The sequence below is a fragment of the Nesoenas mayeri genome (assembly GCF_963082525.1).
Source record: "Nesoenas mayeri genome assembly, chromosome: 3".
NCBI lineage: Eukaryota > Metazoa > Chordata > Aves > Columbiformes > Columbidae > Nesoenas > Nesoenas mayeri.
The window spans coordinates 92,801,187-92,823,768 of NC_137544.1; the positions used below are offsets into that span (position 1 = coordinate 92,801,187).

The 22,582-nt window shown below is 36.2% G+C and overlaps 1 protein-coding gene across 7 annotated transcripts in view; it reads right to left on the minus strand.

The window, feature by feature from the left end:
- Positions 1-22,582, minus strand: part of PPM1B (protein phosphatase, Mg2+/Mn2+ dependent 1B) — a 61,081-nt gene that overhangs the window by 12,888 nt on the left and 25,611 nt on the right. For 5 of the 7 annotated variants that reach the window (XM_080343009.1, XM_080343005.1, XM_080343006.1 and 2 more), the window contains 5 exons: positions 21,028-21,172; positions 13,647-13,725; positions 10,660-11,523; positions 8,937-9,054; positions 828-939 (listed from right to left, as the gene is read on the minus strand). In XM_080343009.1, coding sequence (XP_080199135.1) covers positions 828-939; positions 8,937-9,054; positions 10,660-11,523; positions 13,647-13,658 — 1,106 coding nt within the window. In that variant the 5' untranslated portion in view covers positions 13,659-13,725; positions 21,028-21,172. Of the gene's footprint in view, positions 1-827; positions 940-8,936; positions 9,055-10,659; positions 11,524-11,853; positions 11,953-13,646; positions 13,726-21,027; positions 21,173-22,582 lie in introns of those variants that run through there. The other 2 variants (XM_080343008.1, XM_080343007.1) reach the window with 2 other exon arrangements.

Below are 22,582 nucleotides of genomic sequence, written 5' to 3' on the forward strand. Positions count from 1 at the left end.
ACTTTCAAGGCTAGAAAAAAAATATAATGGCAAACAGTGCCCATTAATAAGTACACACAATGAAAATAGACGTATAAACAAATGCTCAGAAGACAGACTTCATATTTTGAAAAAATGCAATGAAGCAACATGACGTATGCCAGGGAGCAGCAATGGGTCCCACTGTTTGGGGAATTCTAGATTAACAATTGTCTACACAATCCTAAATTCTGTTAATTAAAATCCTTAAAAATATACGTTGTTAGAGTGTTACCATTAGTCTCCCCAGAAAAGCAACGTAATTTCAGAATGTTTATGAATGTTTATTCCAACCAAGTTTTAAAATGCATATCCTAGTTCAATATTCTTACTTATCTAACATTCAGTTTAAGACTAAACAAAGAAAAACAATTTTCTTATGAGAATGTTTGCTGAGCAAACACGTGTGGACCCAAACTTAAAATGGACACTAGGTGGTGGAAGGAACATGACAACAGGAAAGTTGAGCTGGTATTTTGATACTCTGGCTGGTTACATTATTGATAGTTCTTAGCGAATATAAAGCAGCAAAAAGCCAAGAACAAATATTTTTTATTTCTTAAAATGGCCATGTGGAAATAGAAAACTAGTATGTTATGTACCAGAATATGATCTATCTATTTCCTTTTACCATTCCAGAATGCGAACAGTAACAGATGTTTATGTAGTGCAAAAGTAAACTAGCTTATAATATAAACCCCAACTTTATCTAAGTATAGCCATAACAATAAGAAATTTTTAAAACATTTAAAGAGAAGTATTTGTTTCAGTGAACTAAACAGTTTAAGAAATTCCAGTACTGTACTCACTTGCCAGCTAAGCCACCTCCTGGTGGTAAATTAGGGATATTCTCCGCAGTTAAAATACGAATAACATGAGCGAGATCAGGCATTCCTTCTTCACCTGATTTTTCCATAATTTCTAATTTAAAAACAGAAGAAGTCCTTAGATTACTGAATTAATACCACCCATTCCCTAAGACATGAAAACATAAGATACTACCACTTTTAAAAACAGACATTATGAAAGAGTTACATGTAAACAGGAAAACATTCTTTACATTTTAGGTGAACAGTCTTTGCATGGTGGAAGAGAGCTGCTGAAATCCATAGCCTGCCTTTCCAGTGTGCTTCTAGCAATTCTCTCCCAGAGAAAGTCAGATATAGACTGTGAACTGGATGAAATATCCTGGAGAGAGCAGCCTGTTGCCCTCCAGACAAATGACAGCTGAGAGTCTGTTTCAGTTACCTTCCCATTGTGTTTGAAAACATAGTCAGAAGTACAAAACATATGCCAGTGCTTCCCAGGAATTCGGTCATTCTTCACTGTGAGTAAAGCCTTGCATTCTCAAAGTCCTGAATCTCCGGTCCATAAACACTAAGACCATCATGCAATAAAGAGACATACATAATGGCCCATTATCACTCAAGTGGCCAAAACACAATATAGAACTGGCAACAAATAGTTAGTAATACAGTACTCCATTTTCAAAGCAGAAGTATCACAAAACAAGTCCAGTGCTAGTAAGGTCTTCCACCTTGAAAAAGAATTGCCTAAGCTGAAGTCAATCTTCATAAATTCTTATTCATCAAAGCTGCTGTAAGGCAAACGTGCAGCAGGTGCTGCACATTCAGGCATAACACTACCAGTTTCCAGTCATCAGCCTCTAATCATTCAACTACTATCATGACAGAAGAAGATTCACTAAGTTATTTACAAATTGTAACTGTTTGCATGTGTCACATATTTTTAAGAAATAATCTTTTTCCTGAAAAATTAGCTAAATTAAGGAATGGAGTGCCATTTCCTTTAGACATTGTTCTGTTAATAGATGAAAGCTCTTTGTCTGAGCTACAAAACAGAATAATTAAGAAGAATGAATCCTCTCAAAATATCATCCTAAAAACACTTCAGTCAGTCTGTATCTCAGCTACTATCCAAAGACAAACAAATCACTTAAATATCTCACAATCAATTGATTGTATTCTGAATGCCTAATTTGGAGCCTGCAATTAAAGCCAGAAGCAGCTACAATTTGAGTTTCTGGAGGTAGAAGAAAAGCATCTACCTATTTTAAACACTGCATCCCAAGTTTCTTGGTATTTAACCCTCTCTTGAGGCTTCTCAGGACAATTAAAAACAAGCAAGTGCTTGCGAGGCACTCGCTTCCTCTGTATCAGGGACAGCTGTAGCAAATAAGGCACTATGCTTCTAAGCCCCCATTTTAAATGAGCACAATACAATCTCTGCAATGAATAAGCTAGGAATACTACCGCTAGAAGTCATTGAACACTCTTCCATGAAACTTCATATGTATTATCATCCATCCATCAAGAACAAATCATTGCTAGCAAAGGAAATGACAGCTCAATATGTAGGCTTGAATCTTAAGATTTTGATCACTTCTTCCACACACATTCTCACGCAAATCAGCCAAAAGTTCTCTTGCACATTGTGTCCTTTCATGCAGTTCTACCTAGCTAGAGGCAGATTGTACAACTATAATTTTGCTGAGCCACATCTGATAGGAAAGGTGTCTTATGCATATGCTGCTTTTAGTATCAAGAGCTTATCTGGTTCTGTTTATACTAAAGGTAGACAGCAAGAATAAGAAAAGCTACAAAGTAAGCAATCACTAAATATTAATGCAAGTAAAAGGTTTTTATATCTTCTTAAAAGGAGATTAAAGCAATCACAACTAATGACTGCTGTCATTTCTTGGTACTGGAAACTTTGACTTTATACTATATAAACGCTTCTCAGGGAACAATGAATTCAGCCAAAAGCACCTTCTCTCCATATCTAGAAGGTGCTAAATCAGGGATGGTAGAACTAACCATCTTCTTTCACTTTTCCTGATATTAGGGTGAATAATCTCATCCAGAACATGTCCCCTCTCCTAAAAATAAAAAAAAGCTTTCTAACAGAAAATCCGAGAATAAAGCAAATGACCAAGCATGACCTTTTTTCATTACACATCAGTTAGCAGATACACACTGTGGATTTGTTTGACAAAGGCCACTAGAGAAAGAAACCAAATGTTTTCAGAAACAGATTTACAGGCGTTTACGAGGTTTTCACCTTCATCTCTATGATATTAAGAATAACCCCACAACTAAATATTTTTTCCTTGAATGTGCATAACATGATAGTAGAAACTTCTACATCTGTATTGCTAATATAATTTACTTAAAAGAATAATTTCCTGATATTATATTAAATGTATTATATGTAAATCCATGAAAGTCCACTATGAAGTCTACTATTCTACTGCTTTACTCCTAAAACACTTTTCTCTTAAAAGCTTAACATTTAACTCAGATATAAGCATTTTGAAAATTCAGACAAAATTTGATTTCAATTTTATATAATGCAAGGCCCCAACCAGACAGCATTACAAGTTTTCTATGTTCCAGCATCGCCTTTGATTTCCAGCTATAAGATTATGGCAATTCACTTTTATATACAGTAAATACTCCATATATGTAAAATGCACCATCTAACTGTACTGAGTATCTACTTTTAAGACTATTTAATATGTGCCCCTGTTTATGACTTGCGGGGTTAGCATGGGTTGGTTCGGTTGTTGTTGGTTCACCCCCACACACACCTCTGATACATCCTTAATCTGAAATGTATCAGAGAAATGAATTTACTTCCATACCCAGCTCTCTCTTGCTGTGACTCAGCTTATTCTCTCTAAAAAACACAAAACAACAGAGAACAGAAAGTAGCATTTGAAAGTGGCAGTAAGAAAAGACTGATCTAGGGTAATTTAACTACTGCCCAACACATCTGCATTACTTTGGAAATGAACCAATTAAGTGACTCAAGCACAGCTGTGCTCACCATCCTAAATGACTCAATCCCAAGCCATTCACTACAACCTCGTAAGTATTTCAGGACACTCTTGAATTGGCAGCTTCGGAATGCAGTTAAACACATTCTGTCAACCTCAAGACCCAAACTAGCAAAAGAGTTTTGGGATACAGTTCTTCCACTAGACACCTCTGTAAACTATCACTTGCTGAGTTTTTTAACAACTCTTTAAAAAAGCCCTCTGTTTTGGTATTCAAACAATAACTCTGTCTTAATAACTCTGGAAAGATATTACAGAACTACCTACTAACTCAACTCATTGTACAAATACACAGGATCTCAGCATTCTACTTTGGAATGTACAATGACAGTCTACAAATATTACGCACCTAAGTATCAAACTGCTTTTCAATACAGATTTTTTGGTATTATTTTTAGTTTTTAAAACAAACAAAAGCATGCAAACAACACCCATCTCTTCATGCCAAAGCTTAAAATGCACAAGCATAGCAGTGAAAAAAACGTGTTGTCTAAAATGTTTGATGGGTTAGTCTACTCAGCTTTAAATTTCAGGTCCACAAGAGAACAGGAAAAAAAATACTTTATTGAACAGTGTACATTCATTGAAAACAAATACCATCGATCAAACTCAAATTGCTTCAGGAAGCCCAAAAGCATTTTTCACTAAGTGCCAAAGTTGCCCTGACTTAAATTAGGTACTCTCATCTTTCAGTGACTAAGAGAACTCATAGCTGGTATTTTTAATGACATCTACGTCTTTGCAGATCAGTAGTTCTAAGACAAGCTGATTTTTTTCAGAATGTTTTTAATACATGTATAAATAAAATTAATGGCTAACAACCAACTACACGCAACTTGTGAGCTGTTAATTCTTTAACAGAGAAAGAAACATTGCTGCACACAATACTTGAACTAAGTCCATTATTTGTCTTTCAAAAGGAACAGTCATCATCTAGTCTGGTATTTTAAACATTAGTAAACCTACTACAGATTCTTACCATGTACAATTACTTGCTGTAACTGAACACAGACACTTGCCAAGTCAAGAGCCTCGGAACACAAAAATGACAAGTAAATTGTAATAGGCTTCCCCAAAGACTATCCTAAAGTGTAAACTATATTTAGAATACATCTAAAGAAATACAACTTCTGTCCTTTGAAAATAACTGGAAGAGATGATAAAATCTGTATTGTCAACATCACAACTCATCTACCGGGCTTCACGTTTCTAGAATTAAAGGTAGTTTAACTTTTCAGGCACAGCTCTTATGCAACGTTTCCCAGACCAGACTTAGTCTAAAGATGAACACAAAACTAACTGTGGCAGTTCTCTTTTCCTGACAAAAGAGATGTTTCCACCATACAAAACTTTTCTTTACTACTGCAAGACTTAAGATCATGCTTTTTTGTTTGTGGTTTTTTTTTTTTTTTCTAATGCAAAGTATTTCTGCTCCCTACTTAATCTTTTAAACAGACCACTTTTAAAAATAATTCAACATCTTTCTATACAATATTCTCTATGCTGCTTAGTGGTTTGAAACAATTTGTTCATGCTTCTCTATAATTTCTAAACTAATAACATGCAAGGCACATAGGTAAGGTAAAAATCTGCAGTCCAACAACTTTTTTTTTAAGGATACTGTCAAAATGACAGAATTTGTTCCGAACACAGAAATTTGTTAGAAGATAGGTAAATATTTTAAGTTCTTCTGAAGTCTGTTTCCTTTATTTTTTCCACTTCTAGACAGAATTTACTCAAGTATGCTAACTTTCATTCCTTGCTAAATACTTGACATTTAAAGGCCTTGCACTCCATCCAATTAGCAGAACACAGAATGACACAGAGAAGTCATGCAGAAAAGAAAAACACATTAAAAGAAATCAAGAAGAGCTGAACCAACAGAAGTCTAGGATTTGGAGCAACTGACTTCTCTGGTGCACTTAAACTTAACAACCTTTGTGTTACATTCGGAATGGCTCTGCATCAGTTCAGACTACAAACTCTCCGCTTGTTTTGGTGCGTGTCGTATTTGTTAAACACGACAAAGTAGCTAAAATAAATTTCTGCTAAGAAGTTAATTTGATACCTTAAAGTAGAAACTCAGTTATGCTACAACATTGCACTGTTACTAGCAACTAGTGCTTCCTACGTCATTCTCAGTTAATCCAGTCACTCTGATCAGAAGTGATTTGGCAGCTTTTCTATTAATCTTCTTAACCCTCACTTATGAAAGCAATAAAATCCACTGCAGTTCCATCAATTTTTTCCATATTCGCTAACTGAGAGAGGAGGCACCATAAGCTGGGAATACTGACAGGTGAGCACTGAGTGCACACCTGACTGCTGGCAGCGAAGGTAACTCCTGGCTCTCTCCCAGAGCCTATTAACAGCTTGTGTACTCAGACATAGGAAGATAATAGGTATTTATCTTAACTAGTGTCATCTAGGAAGCCTGGGATGGAAGCCAAGTTCTGAGAACCGTGCCTGGAGTTCACATTTGAAGTGACCATTAGCTCTCTCTGATCTCAACAGAAACTACAAAAATACAAGCTGTTTCAACTCAGAACACATTTAAACAAGACGGAAAGGCACCACACACAACACTAGTACATTCAGAGATAAATTGTATTGTGGCCTGAAGGCATTCTTACGTGTATCTAAAAATTAAGCTTTGTTACATCAACTATCTTAGATTACTGAGACACTGATGCAAACACAAAAAACACTTAAGTTTATCTCATTTGCCTAAAAGTGCAATAAAAAAAGGTATCCACATAAAGAACGATTTTCACTGTTGTTTCACACTGATGAAAAAGTGGTAAAATACACAGCATCATTTGTCGCATTAAAATAAGTTTGAGAATTTTTGATAATAAAATGGTAAAACTAACAGGTGTCCACAGCAAGTTACAGTGGCAGCATGTACATTTCCATGTCACTGTTGCATTTTACACTGAATCATTGTTAACAAAAGTTGTGAATGGTTAGCTGTGGAATTTTTGCTGTTGTACGCTCTCAGAAGGTTCCTGATCTCAGATCTACAGATTAATTCTCAGTTATACCTAATGGTACTTATTTGGATATGAACTACTTTCTAGTAGAAGTATATCCAATCAGTTCTTTCAGTACCCATTACAGCATGTTAAAAAGCCAGTGGGTGTCTCAGATATTCAAATAAACCAAAACCAAGAGGAAAAACAGAAGTGACATGTATCTCCTATGTGATAGCGCTTGAGTACCACATTAGTAATTCTCATCATGCTTAGGCACCTGGAAAGTTTCCGGATCCACGTTAAGAAAATTTGGTCAGTCACACCTTCTTTCATAAAAAAATGCTCCAGCTCAGGCAGTCAGTGGCCAGGGCTGTGATTTATGTGACTGAGACCTTGTTACAGTCTGAAGATGGCAGCTTCATGGAGATTCTGACCTGCAAAGTCGCAAGCATTTTGACACCCAGATTTAAATTACTTTCACAGAACTCTGCTGAACAGTCCTTTAGACTGCCAATATCACATTTTTTCAATATGAACAGAGACATACCATCAGGACAGCAATACTAGAGTATAAAGCAAAACCACTGGTCTCAGCACCTGGAACAAATACATCTAAGGAGGCTATACAACCCATTATCATCTACAAAGGGATCACCTCTTCATGAAGCACAGTTCAACTTGGATCTAGTGAATATTCTAGTCCAGGGCTGAAACAAGCCAAAAAAGTGTACAAGTTATCTCAACTAGCTTTCTCTTCAGTAAACCCCTTCCTTTCCTTGAATACTGTTGCTGTAACTAGTAGCTCCAACAAATGGGTTAATAAACTGCATCACCGTAAGTGGGTGACAGTGGGTGACTCTTCTGATGAGATTACTGAAGTTTAAAGAATCCCAACAACAAAGCTTTCAAAACCTCTGATGACTGCTTCTCTCCCAACGATGCTACTTCACAGCATTATCCTAGCAACATTTGTAACAGCAAGACAAACTGTTCCAAGAATTCTGTTATTTTCATGCCTGGGTTGCTTCTGCAAAAACCCTGTGCCAACATTAAGAACAATATTACAAAAACCACAAGCTTTCAGCATCAGCCCTGAACTTCAGTCAGTCCTACCAAAACTGGGCTGTACCTCGATCACTAGCATAATTAAGAGACTGAAGAGACTGGCAGGCCACTACATATAGCAGTTATCAGACTTCAGAACAGCCCTAACCAGTGATAAAAGATTTTAAATTAGAAGAAACAGTTTGAAAGCCCGCTTGAGACGTCAGTTTTTCTTACATTAAGAACACTGCAGAAAAGGAATAAATACACAAGGGCAAGCCTTTCATTCTGAGTCAAGCTAAGTTTCCTGTAACTGCTTCTGCTTCAGGGAAGAAGATGCATTCAAACTCTTGGATAAGTGTTATCAAATCAGTGACTAAATGAAACTGGTTAGAAATTAAGTTTAGTCCTCCATGAAAGTTCTAGATGATTATATTGTTTTTATTCACACATACACACACACCAGTGAGGATTCAGAATCCAAAGGGCTCTTGCATTCGTAAGTATTTTGATCATTTATATTCTGTTAAGTTTTTGCAAAAGCTGGCTTAACAAAAAAAAGTTCTCAGTGTGATAAATAACTAACAGCTATGTTAAAAAAAAAGCAGTTAAAAAAGCCTGGACAATTAGATGAGTAACTTGTCCCTTCATAAAAACTCAATGCAGCTTTTTCTATTTGTCAAAACTGTCACAAAAAGGCGACCAAATACCACAAGCATCTCGTAATATTTTATAAGCAAGACATTAACAATATCACAATTCACTTCACTGATATAATGCTCTGCAAGGTCAGTGGTTGCATTTTGACCTGTGAAGACAGAATTAAAAATCTCAAGCTTATATTTAGAAAAAGCTTGCAGAACACCAGGATAAACTAACCACATGTCTTAAAACATTCTTCCTCACACATAAAAATTGAGAGTTGTAATCAGGCCTGAATCTGACCCAACACATAATGGCATGATGGCTTTCATGGCTTTTGTTTTCCAAGCTCAAGAAGGCCATGACAGCATTTCTACCAAACAAAATGGATTTCTTACCTTCAACCCGTGATTCCAAGTACTTATCCAACTCAGCATCTTTTTTCACTGCCTCATCTGAGACCTTAGGAGCATTTGAAAAACACACTAGTACAATACTCATGTTATCACGACTCCCCTACATGACAAAGAAAAAAGAAGAGTTAGGGTCTTTAGTCTTATTTTTCATTTTTCTATTCTAGTCACATTTTTACTTGTTCCGAATATGGTACTACAGATAGACCTGGAAAAAAAACAGAAACCTTGCAATAAAACTGTATTTTTATTAATAAGACCCTCTAAGTTTCCCAACTAAACTACTTGCCAAAATTTTGCTGATTTATATTGTATTATTCTTAGTGTTAAAGTTTAATGGACTTATTTACATGTCAACAGTTTAAAAATAATATCAAGAAAATAGGTCAGAAATTAAACAGTCATATAATGTTACCTTAAGCCAAGTTAAAAAACAACTCATGTTGCACAGTGGCATGCAGAATACTTATCCTAGATTACTAGAATAGCTAGCTCCAGCTACTACTTTACTTCAGTTCAAAAGCATTCACATAAGACATTGGCTCCATCGCAAGTCTTTTTATCAGAATGCACCTGCATCATATGTAGCATGTTGAAGTACAAAATGCTAATTCATTTAGTATGGCCAAGCTGACATTACAGACTGTCATGTGCTCAGCAACCTGAGCCAACAGCTTTTTCAGGTATGAATTTTAATGACAGTTTTTCACCAGTAAGTTCTGATACCACTTTCCTGCTCATATTTAAAATTAAACCATTACAATCCAAAGACAAATTTAAAAACAGTGTCTAAGGAGATCCAGCAGAACCATAATTTAAACTCCTGGTTTGAAATTAAGATCTTATTGCAGACACCAGGATCTGACTTTATAAAATAAATATGAGGTCAGGGCTCAGTTTTACTGAAGGTATATTAGAGTGAGTATCCTTTAACAAGGCTGATCAAGTGCTTGGTTAGAAAAGCCATGGCATTTAAACCAATCACACATTGTATGGCATATGCCGGAATACAACTCTATTTCTGAAAAAAATAACTTACCCTTTAGTGTTAGAATACTGAATTTTCATGTTTTCCTCAATATGTTAAGTTTGGTATGTGGCCTAATGAAGGAACCATATTTGCACCAACAGGAATTGCACTTTTCAGGAAATTCTGATAATAGCATACCTACAAAACACTTCTAGACTGACCTGTAGTTGCTCCAAACAAATTCTAAATTTGAGGAGTACAAGCAAGCTCAGGTGCAAAAGAAGTGCTTCTCCATCTAAGCTACAACAATGAGCTGAGGACATTGCTTCAGATGACAGACAAACCATACCTTGATGAGGAAATGGTACAATGACTTTTATGCAAAGGATATGAACACTGCCCAACTTGAATGACCAAAAAATAATGACTCCAAAATATCTCACACAGAATTTATTAGTTTTCAAAATTTTGTATTTGGAAATATAGTTTAGAGCTGAACCTATATGGAAGTGTTATTTAAGAAAAGAAATCTTTGGTTTTGAAATTGCTATCCCCTCTCCAGGCACAAAGGATGAGGCTGTATATTCTTCAGCAAGGATATACAGTTGAATGGATACAGAGGTTTGAGGGAAGGAAGAGAGAGAAGAGGAAGAGTAGGCCAGGAACTGCTGATAACATCATACCCATCTAAAGAGAAGATCATTTTAGAACAGCTGCTTGGAGAAAAAAGTTACCTACCTTATGTAAACAAGCGTCCACTACCCAATTGCACACTTTTTCCAGGTCATCTGATACTTCAAGTCTAGACTTAACAAATTCACAGAGCTCTTCATTGCTCATTACATCCCAGATTCCATCACAAGCCAAGATGATAAATTCATCTTCATCTGCCCTTAAAATCTCACAAACCTCAGGCTCTGGAGAAACAAGTTGTTCTGTAGGGCCTTTACCGTCAACACATTTGTAGTCATAGTCCCCCAGAGCTCGAGAAACTGCCAATGAACCATTAACACGCTGAATCATTACACTGCCTCCTGCATTCTGGATTCGCTCCTTCTCCCTTGGGTTGCAAGGTTTGTGATCCTGTGTTGAAAAACAGACTTGTCCATTCCTATAGAGAACAGCCCGTGAATCACCACAATTGATAAAGTACACATGCTCAGGTGAAATCAAAACTCCCACTGCTGTTGAGCCACTTCTGTCCATTCCATTTCTGAGGTCTGAGAAATTGCGCATATACTCGTCAATTTTCAAAAAGCCAGTTCTGATTCCACTCTTGACATTTTCCACTGAAGGTTCAAGAGCAGATCCAGGTTTTTCTGTCGCCCTAAAGTCTTCATTGTTAGTGATGTGTTCTAACAAGTGCGTGGAGCAATAATTTGCCACACGAGATCCTGCGTGACCATCATAGACAGCAAAAAAGGACCAGTCCTCTAAGCCGTGGGGAATACCTACAACAGCTGTGTGAGCATCTTCCATTTCCACTCTCCATCCCTGCATACTGCTGAGGCCATAACGCAAGCCATTTCCTGCACCATGAGCATTATGTTTTTCAGTTTTTGGTTTATCCAAAAATGCACCCATGTTTATGCAATACTGAATCTGAAAAACAGAGAAGAAAAATCTTATTTATAAAACCACCACTCCATATACACTTTGTTCTCCCTTTCCTGTGTTTCTTCTTTATAAACAAGTGATAAAGCGTGCACGTGTGCAGAAGTCAGAAACTGTAATGGGGGAAAAGTAATTAATTACACAAAGTGTGAACTTACAGACCCATGTTTGCACTGTTTTGTGTGTGGTTTATTTTGTTTTGTTTGGTTTGTTGTTGGGCTTTTGTTTGTTTGTTTTCTGGCAAGGCATTCTGTATTTTGAAGAGCTGCTTCATCAAAATTAAAGGCTCTCCATATGAAGGCAGAGTAGTCCACATACCTTTGCAGCGCTGCAAACTTTGTCTTTCTCTGCAGAAAATAATTCATGCTGGAAAAACAACCACGTCACTCCTATTATTTTTCCAGCTTTACTGTGTCATGAAGAAAAACTAATACTTCATAAATAAGGACTGGTCCCACTAGCTTTGCATGCACTGTGCTACTTCAGTATTCTTGTATAGCAAGGCCAAAATGACAACAGGGGAATGCAGACCATCTGCCAAAGGAAACAAGAAGGCAAATCCTACTTCAATCCAAGAAAACTTCTACCAGGATTCTCTTAATAAATTATACTTAGCCCTTTGTAAAACAACATTTCCATTTTTACCATCCCTAAAAGATGTTTGTGTCCTTACATGTGGTTTTAGGTTCAAAGATGCACTGATCTTGATTTTTAAATGTATCCAGTTACAAGAGATATGAGCTAAGAGAAGAAAATAATCCAGAGGAAGTAAGGAGTTCTTCAATATTTGAAGATCTACCTCAAAATATATGAGAAAGAACCACCTCCAGAGAGCAAGCTTGCAGGTAAAATGTGCATAATCTGTGTCGAAGCTTTAGAAGACTGCTGACTTCCTCTCCTGTACTAGACTGAGTTGTCTTAAGCCGACCTGAAAAACTACCTTGCACTTTACAGAGTCAGCAGAGAAGATTATTTAATTCACAGATCCCATAGTACCTTTCTGAGAACTTCATAAACTCAGACACCACAACTTCTGGTCATGCTAAAAATGACTGCCCCATGAAACCCTTAGTGACTGGATGTGGAAATTATAGCAACCTTAATCCAAAAAGAATTCAAGAGAATCTTGCCAGGACTGATCCTGGCAGCCAGTCACTAAGTCTCTGACACACTAGTACCCAGCAAGCCTGCAGAGTCATGATAATCTAGTTGTTGTTTAAGAGTTCGTTACCAGGTCAGAAAAAGAGGTTGGAGAAATCCTTACTTCTGCCATTCTCCTCTAAACAGATTTTCAGCATTTATAGCTTACTCTGACAGAAGAGATAAAAAGAAATAGTACAATGCAATGAGGAAGAGATTACAGTCAGATTCCACACCCCATCTCCCTTTTTAGGTCAAAACTTCAGGGCTTTCTTCCCGATAATTCCATCTTTACACTACCTCTCCGCTACAGTGACCTCTGTGAAGTGACAAGGATCTACACTATTACACAGACCCCATCTGCCTGCTCACCAGTTATACCTCTTTTGAACTGTGTCTCCTTACTTAAATACAAATTTTGACAAACTTCCCCCAAATACTGCAGCAACTCCATATCTGGTTTACTTTTAGTCTGGTTTTACTGTCAGTTTTAATTCAGGTTTAACAGCCATTGATTCAGCCGCTACTAACATTATGCAAAAGGAACAATGCGGTTGTAAGAAACTGAACATCACATAACTTGATGTACTTTTTCCTTAAAAAAAAAAAAAAAAAAAAAGTAGGGAGAAAGCACCTAAGTCAAATCAGCTGAGAAATGCTAGAATTCAAACAGTTCTTATGTTCAAGTACTACGCTATGTTCTAATTATAAGTCTTCAAATTATCTGTTCTGACACAGAATAAAACACTAATGAGACTCCAGGTATAGAAAGATTTGCTAGAGAAGATGATTTCTTAAACAATCAGCTAGAAATTAAAGCTTTGCACGGACAATATAAACGCTAACACTGTGCAATTACTCCCTCTAGTTCAACTATGAGATTTTTAACCCTTTCTCAGTTATAACACAAATCTTGCACTTAATAAATTGTCTTAAGTAGTCATTAAAAAAAAAAAGGAATTGTGTAGTACCAAAGAAAGCATCCTGAGCCTTTTATGCTCTCCAAAAAGGGCATTCCATGTACAAGCTACACATCCTCAGCTGCAGAACCTATAGTAAAAACAAATTATTAAGAGAACATGCTCAAAGGTTGTTGCCAATTTGCTTTTACTCCATATAAACGTAAAAATAATCCTCAAACTGGATTTTATACAGCAAAACCAGAAGTACCAATTTCACAGATAACGGCATACCTAATGCAAAAGAGCAAATTACAGACTGACTTCAAAGCTGCATCTAATATTCTCAAAATACTTTCCATACTTCTAAAAACTTGAAAAGTCATTAAGCGCTTTCAAATACAAACTATCCATCCTAAACTTCACCCACCTTCCCAATCAGTTGAATTTTATGATATTATCTAAAGAATCTCATGCACAAGAAATCACAAATATTACCTTTATTCTTTATCTCTGTAGCCACCATCCACTGGCTGCTAATTATATTAGCTGGGACAGCAAAGATGATAAAATGACTACACAACCTTATGTTACACATTGTAAGCTTCACACTGTATGTCATCTGCAAGTGAAAGTAGTAAGTTACATTCTGTCTACAATTAGTTGCATAATTATTTTTCTTCTTTTTATCTTAAGAGTATTTGCAACACTATGAACCAGTGGAAGCTACCTCATTTCTGTTGCTGTGTGTTTTCATTTCTTAGTGAGATACACAGCCAAAATACTTTTCATAGCCTTTTCTCTTGAAAGATCTGATTTTACTTTGAAAAAACAAAAATGAATCAGCATCAAATGGTGTTATAAAAGCAAAGCAAGGCTACAAACAAGTGCTCTTAGTGCTCTCAGCAACTGAATGTTCTAAGTGAAGAGCGGAACAAGTTTCACACAGCTTAATAGGTGAACTAACATCAGTAAAGGAGATTCGTGAAAGGATTTAAATGGCTGATTACCACTCATTCACAAGTTACACACAATATTATAACTTCATTTCTGAAACTGAAAAGATGATACTATCCAAGATCATATTCTTGATATTCTAAATAATCCTATTTAATATTACAAATCTTTAATAAAGGATGCAGATATTGACTTGCAATCAGTAAGAAAACAGTAAGTTTCGGAATCAGCTTATCACTTGTCTTATAAAGGACACCAAACACATAAAGAAGAAATCTTTCTATCACTGTGTATATTATGTAGACTATAAAAGGCAGTAACTGGTTTGAAGACAATCTGAAAAAAAAAATCAAGCCGTTTCAGTGAGCATGGAAGAGAAACAGATTTCACTGACTCAATGAAACCTCAGGTTTTCCATCAAAATTATCAATGATAGAGAGGCACAAAGAAGGCTTAAAACGGATGAATGCCTGTTCTATTAAAATCTTCATTTTTAACAGTAACAACTTTCAGCATTTTAAAAATACTAGGAAGTTACAGAAAATAACAAGCAAGTGACATAGCATACAGGTGAGAATAATTATTTCTATCAAGTGTTATGCAGAAGTGTAATTTGAAGTTCATATCTACAGTGCAAACAAACACAACTATCTCTAGCAGTAAATTCAACTATGTATTTACCTATGTACAAATTAGTTAAGCAAATCAGAGTTATTTTAATGAAATTTGTGGCATCACACCAAACTTTACTTTTTTAGCAAAGCAGCTTTAAAAAACACAACAAAAAAACACATGAAAAAACCACAAACAAAACAGAATGCAACAAATGAAATGCAACTTTTTTTCTCAAAAACAAAAGGTTACAAAGAGAAAAAATTCCACTGAAAAGAACAGTACCCTGGTACTCACATCTAGTTTTGTCCCTTTCTTAACATCTCAGTCTAGATTAGTAAACAGACTTGAACACCTAAATATGCGGCTCAGTCAAGCAGACCTGCAAAGATCCTACAGAATGCCCATCATAGGTCTAACCTGATTATTCTATCTCTTATTTTAAGCACATCAGGCCATGTAGAAGTCAATCTTCACACAAGCACCTAGATGACATTTAAGTCAGGTCAGAATTCACAAGTTACAGAATCACAGAGTAGTTCCTGTCAGAGGAGATCTCTAGAGCTTATCCAGTCCAAACCCTATTCAAAGTTCAATCAACATGATATGCAACACCAACGATGGCTCAGGCTGTTCAAATCCTTGTCAAGTTTTGAACGTTTGCAAGGATGGAGATTTCACAGCATCTGAGCAACCAGTTCATGCCTGTCCACAGTGATAATGAAAACAAAACTCCCATCAGTGCAACTGGAGTCCTTTGCCTCTTAGTCTGTTATTACACATCTCTAGGAAAAGTAAATATCTACCTTCTCTGTACCCTCCCATTACATAGCTGGAAGACAGCAACTGGATCCACTCCTTGGTCTGAGAAAATTCAATTCCCTTCTCATGAAAATATTTACCTCACTTAAGATTATTAGCTGAAACTTTCAAAATCTGCAAGAACACGTTTACTGTAATTCCCAAAACTTCCTGGGAAATGGTGAAGGCCTTAATTCTCATCCATGCTCCACACACTGTTCTCTAAAATTGTAGCTGTTCTTCAGATCAAGAACAGAAACCTAGAATTCCCCTCTTCCAGTAGTCTCTTGATCTTTTGGGGAGAAAAAAAAAATAAAAAAAAAATCACTTGGTAAGTGCCAATGATCACTAAGGCTCAAATGCCTTTAGAGGAAGAAAATCCTGGCCTTTCCTCCTCCCTGGCAATGGAAGAAACTGAAACTGAGCAATATACTGCTATAGCAGCAGCTCTAGCTACCACTCTTCACCCCTAGTTTTAAATCAACAGCTAAGCCTTTTCCAAGAGAGTTCAGGGCTGTGAGTCTCTAACAAAAGCTGACAACACTTCCCCAGAGCAAAAATGTAGCCCAAACCTTACTTCTCTGAAGTCCTAACATATATTCTTCTCTGATGTTTCCTACCTCATACAAATCCTACATGAGGTCCTTATCTCATATACAGGGAACATAAGCACTAATTCAGGCTCAGGAAACCAAAGACATCTACACTTTTGAGGTATGGAAGACAAAAGCCATGTCCTGTGACACAGAATCAGTAATAGGTATCCTTTTCCCTACAGCTACATAGTGAAGACTTTCTTTGGTATTGGACCAGCCATATAGTAAAGGTTGTTAAATCAGATCTGTGTTCAAGTTTGAATTTCTCTACTTAAAAGAAAAACAGCCTCAACCACTGATTTTCTACTAACAAGACAGCAAATGGTTCTTGCTCAGTTACAAGATATGCACAATTTTCTACTACAGCGTAAGCTACTTTAAATTAAAAGCATGCTCCTTTCCATATAGATTTATATTTAACAGGCCAGAAATATTTACTTGGTGGTTGTCATGAAGGCAGTCAAAATGTAATTAAATTATAAAAGTTAAAAGCCATAATCAAAGTTTTTGTAAATATTATAAAATAATTTTCAGATCACATATCAATTTCAAAGAGAACACCAGAACTAGACAAACATCTTGATGGCCAACAGTCCCAAAGGCAAAAGCTTATCTTTCCATAAAATGAGAATAGGTCAACATGAATCTTTTGGGTTTAGGTCATAAAAGTGTACCATAAAATGTCTCTTCCTCAGAAGGATTCACTCAATGGACCACTCATGTTTAATAAGTCAGCATCATGGAAAGAAAAACAAACAGTGCTACAGTTTCCTGTTACAAAACACATGTGCTCCTGCTATAAAAAAAAGAATTATGCAAGTGACAAATAAATAAGCAAAATATCTGTGACAAACAATTTCAAAGCTTATTGAAAATGCAGAAGGAAATAAGTTTTCTGATGTAAGTAAAAAATTCAAACTTGGTAGAGAGGTCCTCTGTCTCCATCTTATACTCTCTCTAGTGTGTTAGTATGTGCATGCACACACTTCACACATTCTATGTGTCTACACACACCTTAGATGGTTTTGACATTCATAAAGATTCCCTGTAAACTTGTATTTACACAAGAAACAGAGTGATGGAATATTCTAAGTAATCTTTCAGTGATCTTGTTTCTATTTACAATATATTATCATTAGACTATCCCCACAATTATATTATCTATTTAGACTATATGTATTCTAAATACAAGTTCATTCAATAAGTGCAACCAGATCTTTATTTCTGATCCCCAAAAAATTTGGATTGCTTTTGACATTAAAAATGGTGGCACTACATAAGTTTACATTAGGCAAATACTTACTGAATTTTTGAGCAAGAGGTCTCCTTGAAGCTTGGCTGTAACAGCTACTCTAACTATGTACTCACAAGTACTGGCAGAGTCAAACCACAATAAGTGGAATCTAAGAATGAGATCTCAATATTTCACTTAAATATGAACTACATAAAAGGATAGTGATTACAATTTATGTGCACTCATTATGAGTTTTATTTGTTTTGAGGGTTTTTTTGTTTTGTTTTCAAATAATCTGTGTCTGAGTCACCATCAGAAAGGATCTCAGCTGGCCAAAGATAATGACATAGAGAAATTAAGTATCAATATAAACCTTTAATATAGAGCCTACTAAAAAAAAAAAAAAAAAAATCCTGCAAAGATGACATGAAAGAAGGCCAATAGGATTTTAGAACAGGCATTTCAAAATTTTTGCAAGTTGCCCCCATCACCAAGTAGAATACAGGTCTACAAGCTACTGCTGTAACTTTGAAAGGAATTTCTGCATCTTTAATCTCACAACAGTTGGGAGAAAAGAAACAATAACAAAGACAAACAAAACACATAACATCCCCCCACCACACTACTTTTAAACCAGCAACTTAAAAAGGAGATTATTTCAGAATGTGCTTCAGCTACTTGAAACTGGTCTGAAGGTACATAGGTGTGATTTAACACTGTGGATTCACATCTATTTTCAATGTCAGTAGCAATACCTGCAAACACTAATACTTCTGCTCTGCCTCAGCTACTCAGAACTGCTGTCTGAAATGCTTCTGCCCTTACTCTTTGCACTGTTTCACTGAAGAGGCCCAAAGTTAGTTTTAGTATTTTGAAACTTTGTGACTTGGACTGTAGCAGGTTTAGAAGCCATCAGCTTAGACAGCAGATCCAAGTGGGAAGTAACCTTCAACAGGGAAAAAAGTAGGAAAAGAGAGAAGCACCAGGATCTAGGTTAAGACCTTTTTAGTATGTTGTTAACACCAGAAAAACATGCATGCTCATGGCCTTTTCAGAAATTAATAATTTGCTTTCTTGCACCTCATTAAAACATGGATGAAGCTAGATAAATTCAGATCTCCAAGCTCAGCTTATATGGCAACTGCCTGTGTCTCATGTACAATTTGCACACTTATGTGCTGCGGCTTCTTATTTTTCTGGAATGCAATCTGATAGTTGCAAAGTTCGAGATCATACTTTAGATATTCAAGGGGAACTTCACAGAAAACTTGTAAATGGACTCAGAATGTAGCTTTGCAATCACAGCATGCAGTACAAGGCCATCAGTGCCCACATCAATGGATTTTTACAGTCAAACCTTAATCAAGCAGCATCAGCCATCACTACAGAGCAATGATTTTTCCCCTCAAAGTTTATAGTTATTTCCTATGCAGAATATTTTTTGTTCTTTTAATTCAATACAAGACCAACTATGTTGAGTTAAATGTAGTTTGCACCTTTTCAATCACTAATCATTAATTTAACCATGACCAGCCAGGTTTTTACTACAGAAATAGCATCTAAGATTTCGAAGAAAGAGAGCCAATGCTTAGACAATACACTATTGGTATTAAAATGGAATAATTGTTTTTTACTCATTAGCATGAAGCAGTATGCCATTAAAGATGTGTACTCCCCTATTCTAAATTTTCTTACCTTTCTCAATGTTTGTTTACCAAAAGCTTCTGACGCATTTTAGTGAGAATAGGGCAGCAATGAATCACCAATTCGTATCATTAATAAATGGTTCCTAAACAGGTCTGAAAGAGCAGAATAAGTTGTAGGTCTGTTGAACCACTAAACCATTTACATAATTGAGGGGTGACTTGCTGATTCATACAGAAATCTGAGGAAGTCAGACACGGGCTGGGCTACATGAGTGGTAGAAGTCCATGCCAATATAAATTAGTCTACAACTTGGACAGTCTAAGAAGTGTTGTGTCTTTTTTCAATCTGTTACATCACTGCAAATTAAGTACAAACATTCAATCTAGATGAGAGTTACAACAACAACAACAAACCCACCACCAAAACCAAACCAAACACTAAATTGAACCCTTCTTTCATTGTAGCAGAAAAACAATCAATGCAACCTCCTTGGCACAAACCTGTCACTGACCTATGCATCACCCACAGTAAGACATATTAGACTGCTTGATACCAACAGTCCAAACTCCTATCCTGCCACTACTGACAAGTGCAGCCTAAGGCAAGCAGCTCTTTCTGTCAAAGATACTAGAATAGAAACCAAGACCGAAAGGCCTTAACTTTATAATAGTTCTGCAAATTCAGCATATGCAATAAATCTGTTTCATGGGTAGTCTTCAAAACACATACCACCTGTTTAAAAACAGAAATAAATTATTCAGAAACATACAAAACAAAATATGCCATCTCTATGACAGGTATTTGTGGTGGTGTTGGTATTTTCTTAAAATTAATATAGTTTTGTAGTATTTAATTTATCTTAAAAAAAAAAAAAAAAAAAAAGAAGCAGCAGCCAGAGTAAAAGAACTTTGACTTTTAGTTCCCTACACAAGTTTAGAAGGTAGCGACTGAGTAGTGAGACAAGAGTTCTCTCCATCATTGTCAGATAAAGTTATGATGCAGAATCAGCAGCCAAAACACTTTCACTGACCTGGAATCAGACACCAACCTTTACCCTTGGAAAAGGCAATTCAAGAGTTAAAGCTACAGTGAACTTGTAACAAAAATTTAGATATTTGCTGTAACTGATTAGAAAAGGTAAGTTAAGCAGTACTGCTGCTACTAGTGCATTTGAGGTAATACAGATCTTGAGGGGAAAAAAAGTCACACACAGATGATAAGTTGATCTCACCACAGTGGCATAACACTTCATGACTTCTACTGACTGACACCATACAGTCTTTCGTGTGAGAAAGTACCTTCCTCAAAATCTAGGTCAGCACACATTCAGGTGTTGAAAAATTAGGGTTTTTTTTTCCCCACTTATTAACAGTGCTTTGTACTATAGCAGAGAGAAGCTATACTTTAAGTTATATTTGCTCCTTACTAAAAAGAAGATTGAGCAAAAGCCAAATGCATTTAAAGAAGAAAAAACACATCTTTTTATCCAATCTTTTCTGAAATTCCTGATAAACTCCTGGTCAATTACAAACTGTAAATTAAAACAGTCAAAGTAAAAGCAATTAAACCTTCCCATAAATTTACAAGTGGCAGAATTTGTTCTTACCTGTAACTGCAACCTTGTCAAGGTTTAAGTCCAGTGCTGAAAGAATTAGTTTACATTCCTGCTGCCAAGAAGGACATAACAGAATGACTTGCAAAACCTTGAGATAACAGTACAGGACCAAACATCTGCTTTATTTTGGTATTTCCTAGAAAGAAACAAAGAAAGTAGTTAGCTAAACCAGATGGTTTACAACAGATTTGTACGTTACTTTTTTCATGAATACAACTTTTTCCTAAATAGAAGTGTGTGAACTAAAGCTATGGCTGGATGTCAGACCCTTCAGTACACTCTCTCAACACCATATTAAAGATTAACGCTAACAAAGAATCATATTTTTTTTTCCTATTTCCTTCAGCAGCACAGACTAGCACTTAAAGAGTCATCTAGCTTGTTACCTGGCATTCAAGTTCCTAAATTCAGTAACAGAGGGAATACCTTTTGCATGCCTGCTATTTAATTTTATTCACCTGCTCAAATGACAGAGTACACTGTTTGAGTGTTTGACAAGACTTAAACCCACAAAGTACATGTATAATTTGTAAGCTACTTATTCTGCTTGCTCAGATGTAAAAATGCGTAAGAGTTTAAAACAAAAGCAATAAGCTTCAGTTGCAAAAGTATTTCAGCTCCTCTGAAATAAGAATCATGTTTCTTTAGAAGTCTTTTCTATAAAATTCACCATAAATTCAGCTTAAAATGTAAAAGTAGCAGATAACTAACAATTCAGATGTGTCTATCTACAAAAGCATCTACCCTTTGTTTTGAACAGGATGCAAATGCCCAAATCCCTTCATGGATCAGGGACTACATATTTAATCTTATAAACCACTGCATCTTACAAAAGTTGCCATGACAGTACACTGGTAGAAGGAACTATCACAGGAAGAATTTTGGCCAACAGCCAGCTTTGTCTGTGACATGAGGGAAATACAAGCCTTATTGTAATACTGATGATTTTAAACCGATTACAGCACTCTGATGAGCTGAATGAGCGATAAAGGGGACATACTGTAGACCTTTAAGCCCACTGGTTGAAAAATAGAGCCATGACAACATTTCATTGTTGCTTGCCTCTTCCAAACACTAAATAGTGATTTTCAACTACCATGAAGCATCATAAGCAAGAAATTTCTCAAAAGAAGGAATACTTTACTATTGCTTGAAGAACTGTAGGGGTCCAGTAAGTTTTATGCCTGTAACTTTACACTGCTGTAAGCCTGTGTTTTCCCCAACATTCTCTCTCTCTCTTAGGAACCACAATAGGACAGATAGTTTCAAGAATCAAACTAAGCCAGAAAGAGTCAATGGTTTTCTGCCACTTGAGTCTTTGAACCAGCTTTGAAAATGCAGGATCAGACAAGTGCCCACACCAGAAAAGCAGAACCAGCAGCTGCTGCCGATTCACATGTGCTCTGAGTATTGTGAAACTACACCTTAAGCAGCATCCACTAAATTACTAATGAACTCTGAAAAAGTATTTTGAAAGAACTAGACAGCAAGTATCCTAAATCATTGTATTGGATGACAAGGCAAAAGCTCTCCCCCAAAAAGTTAA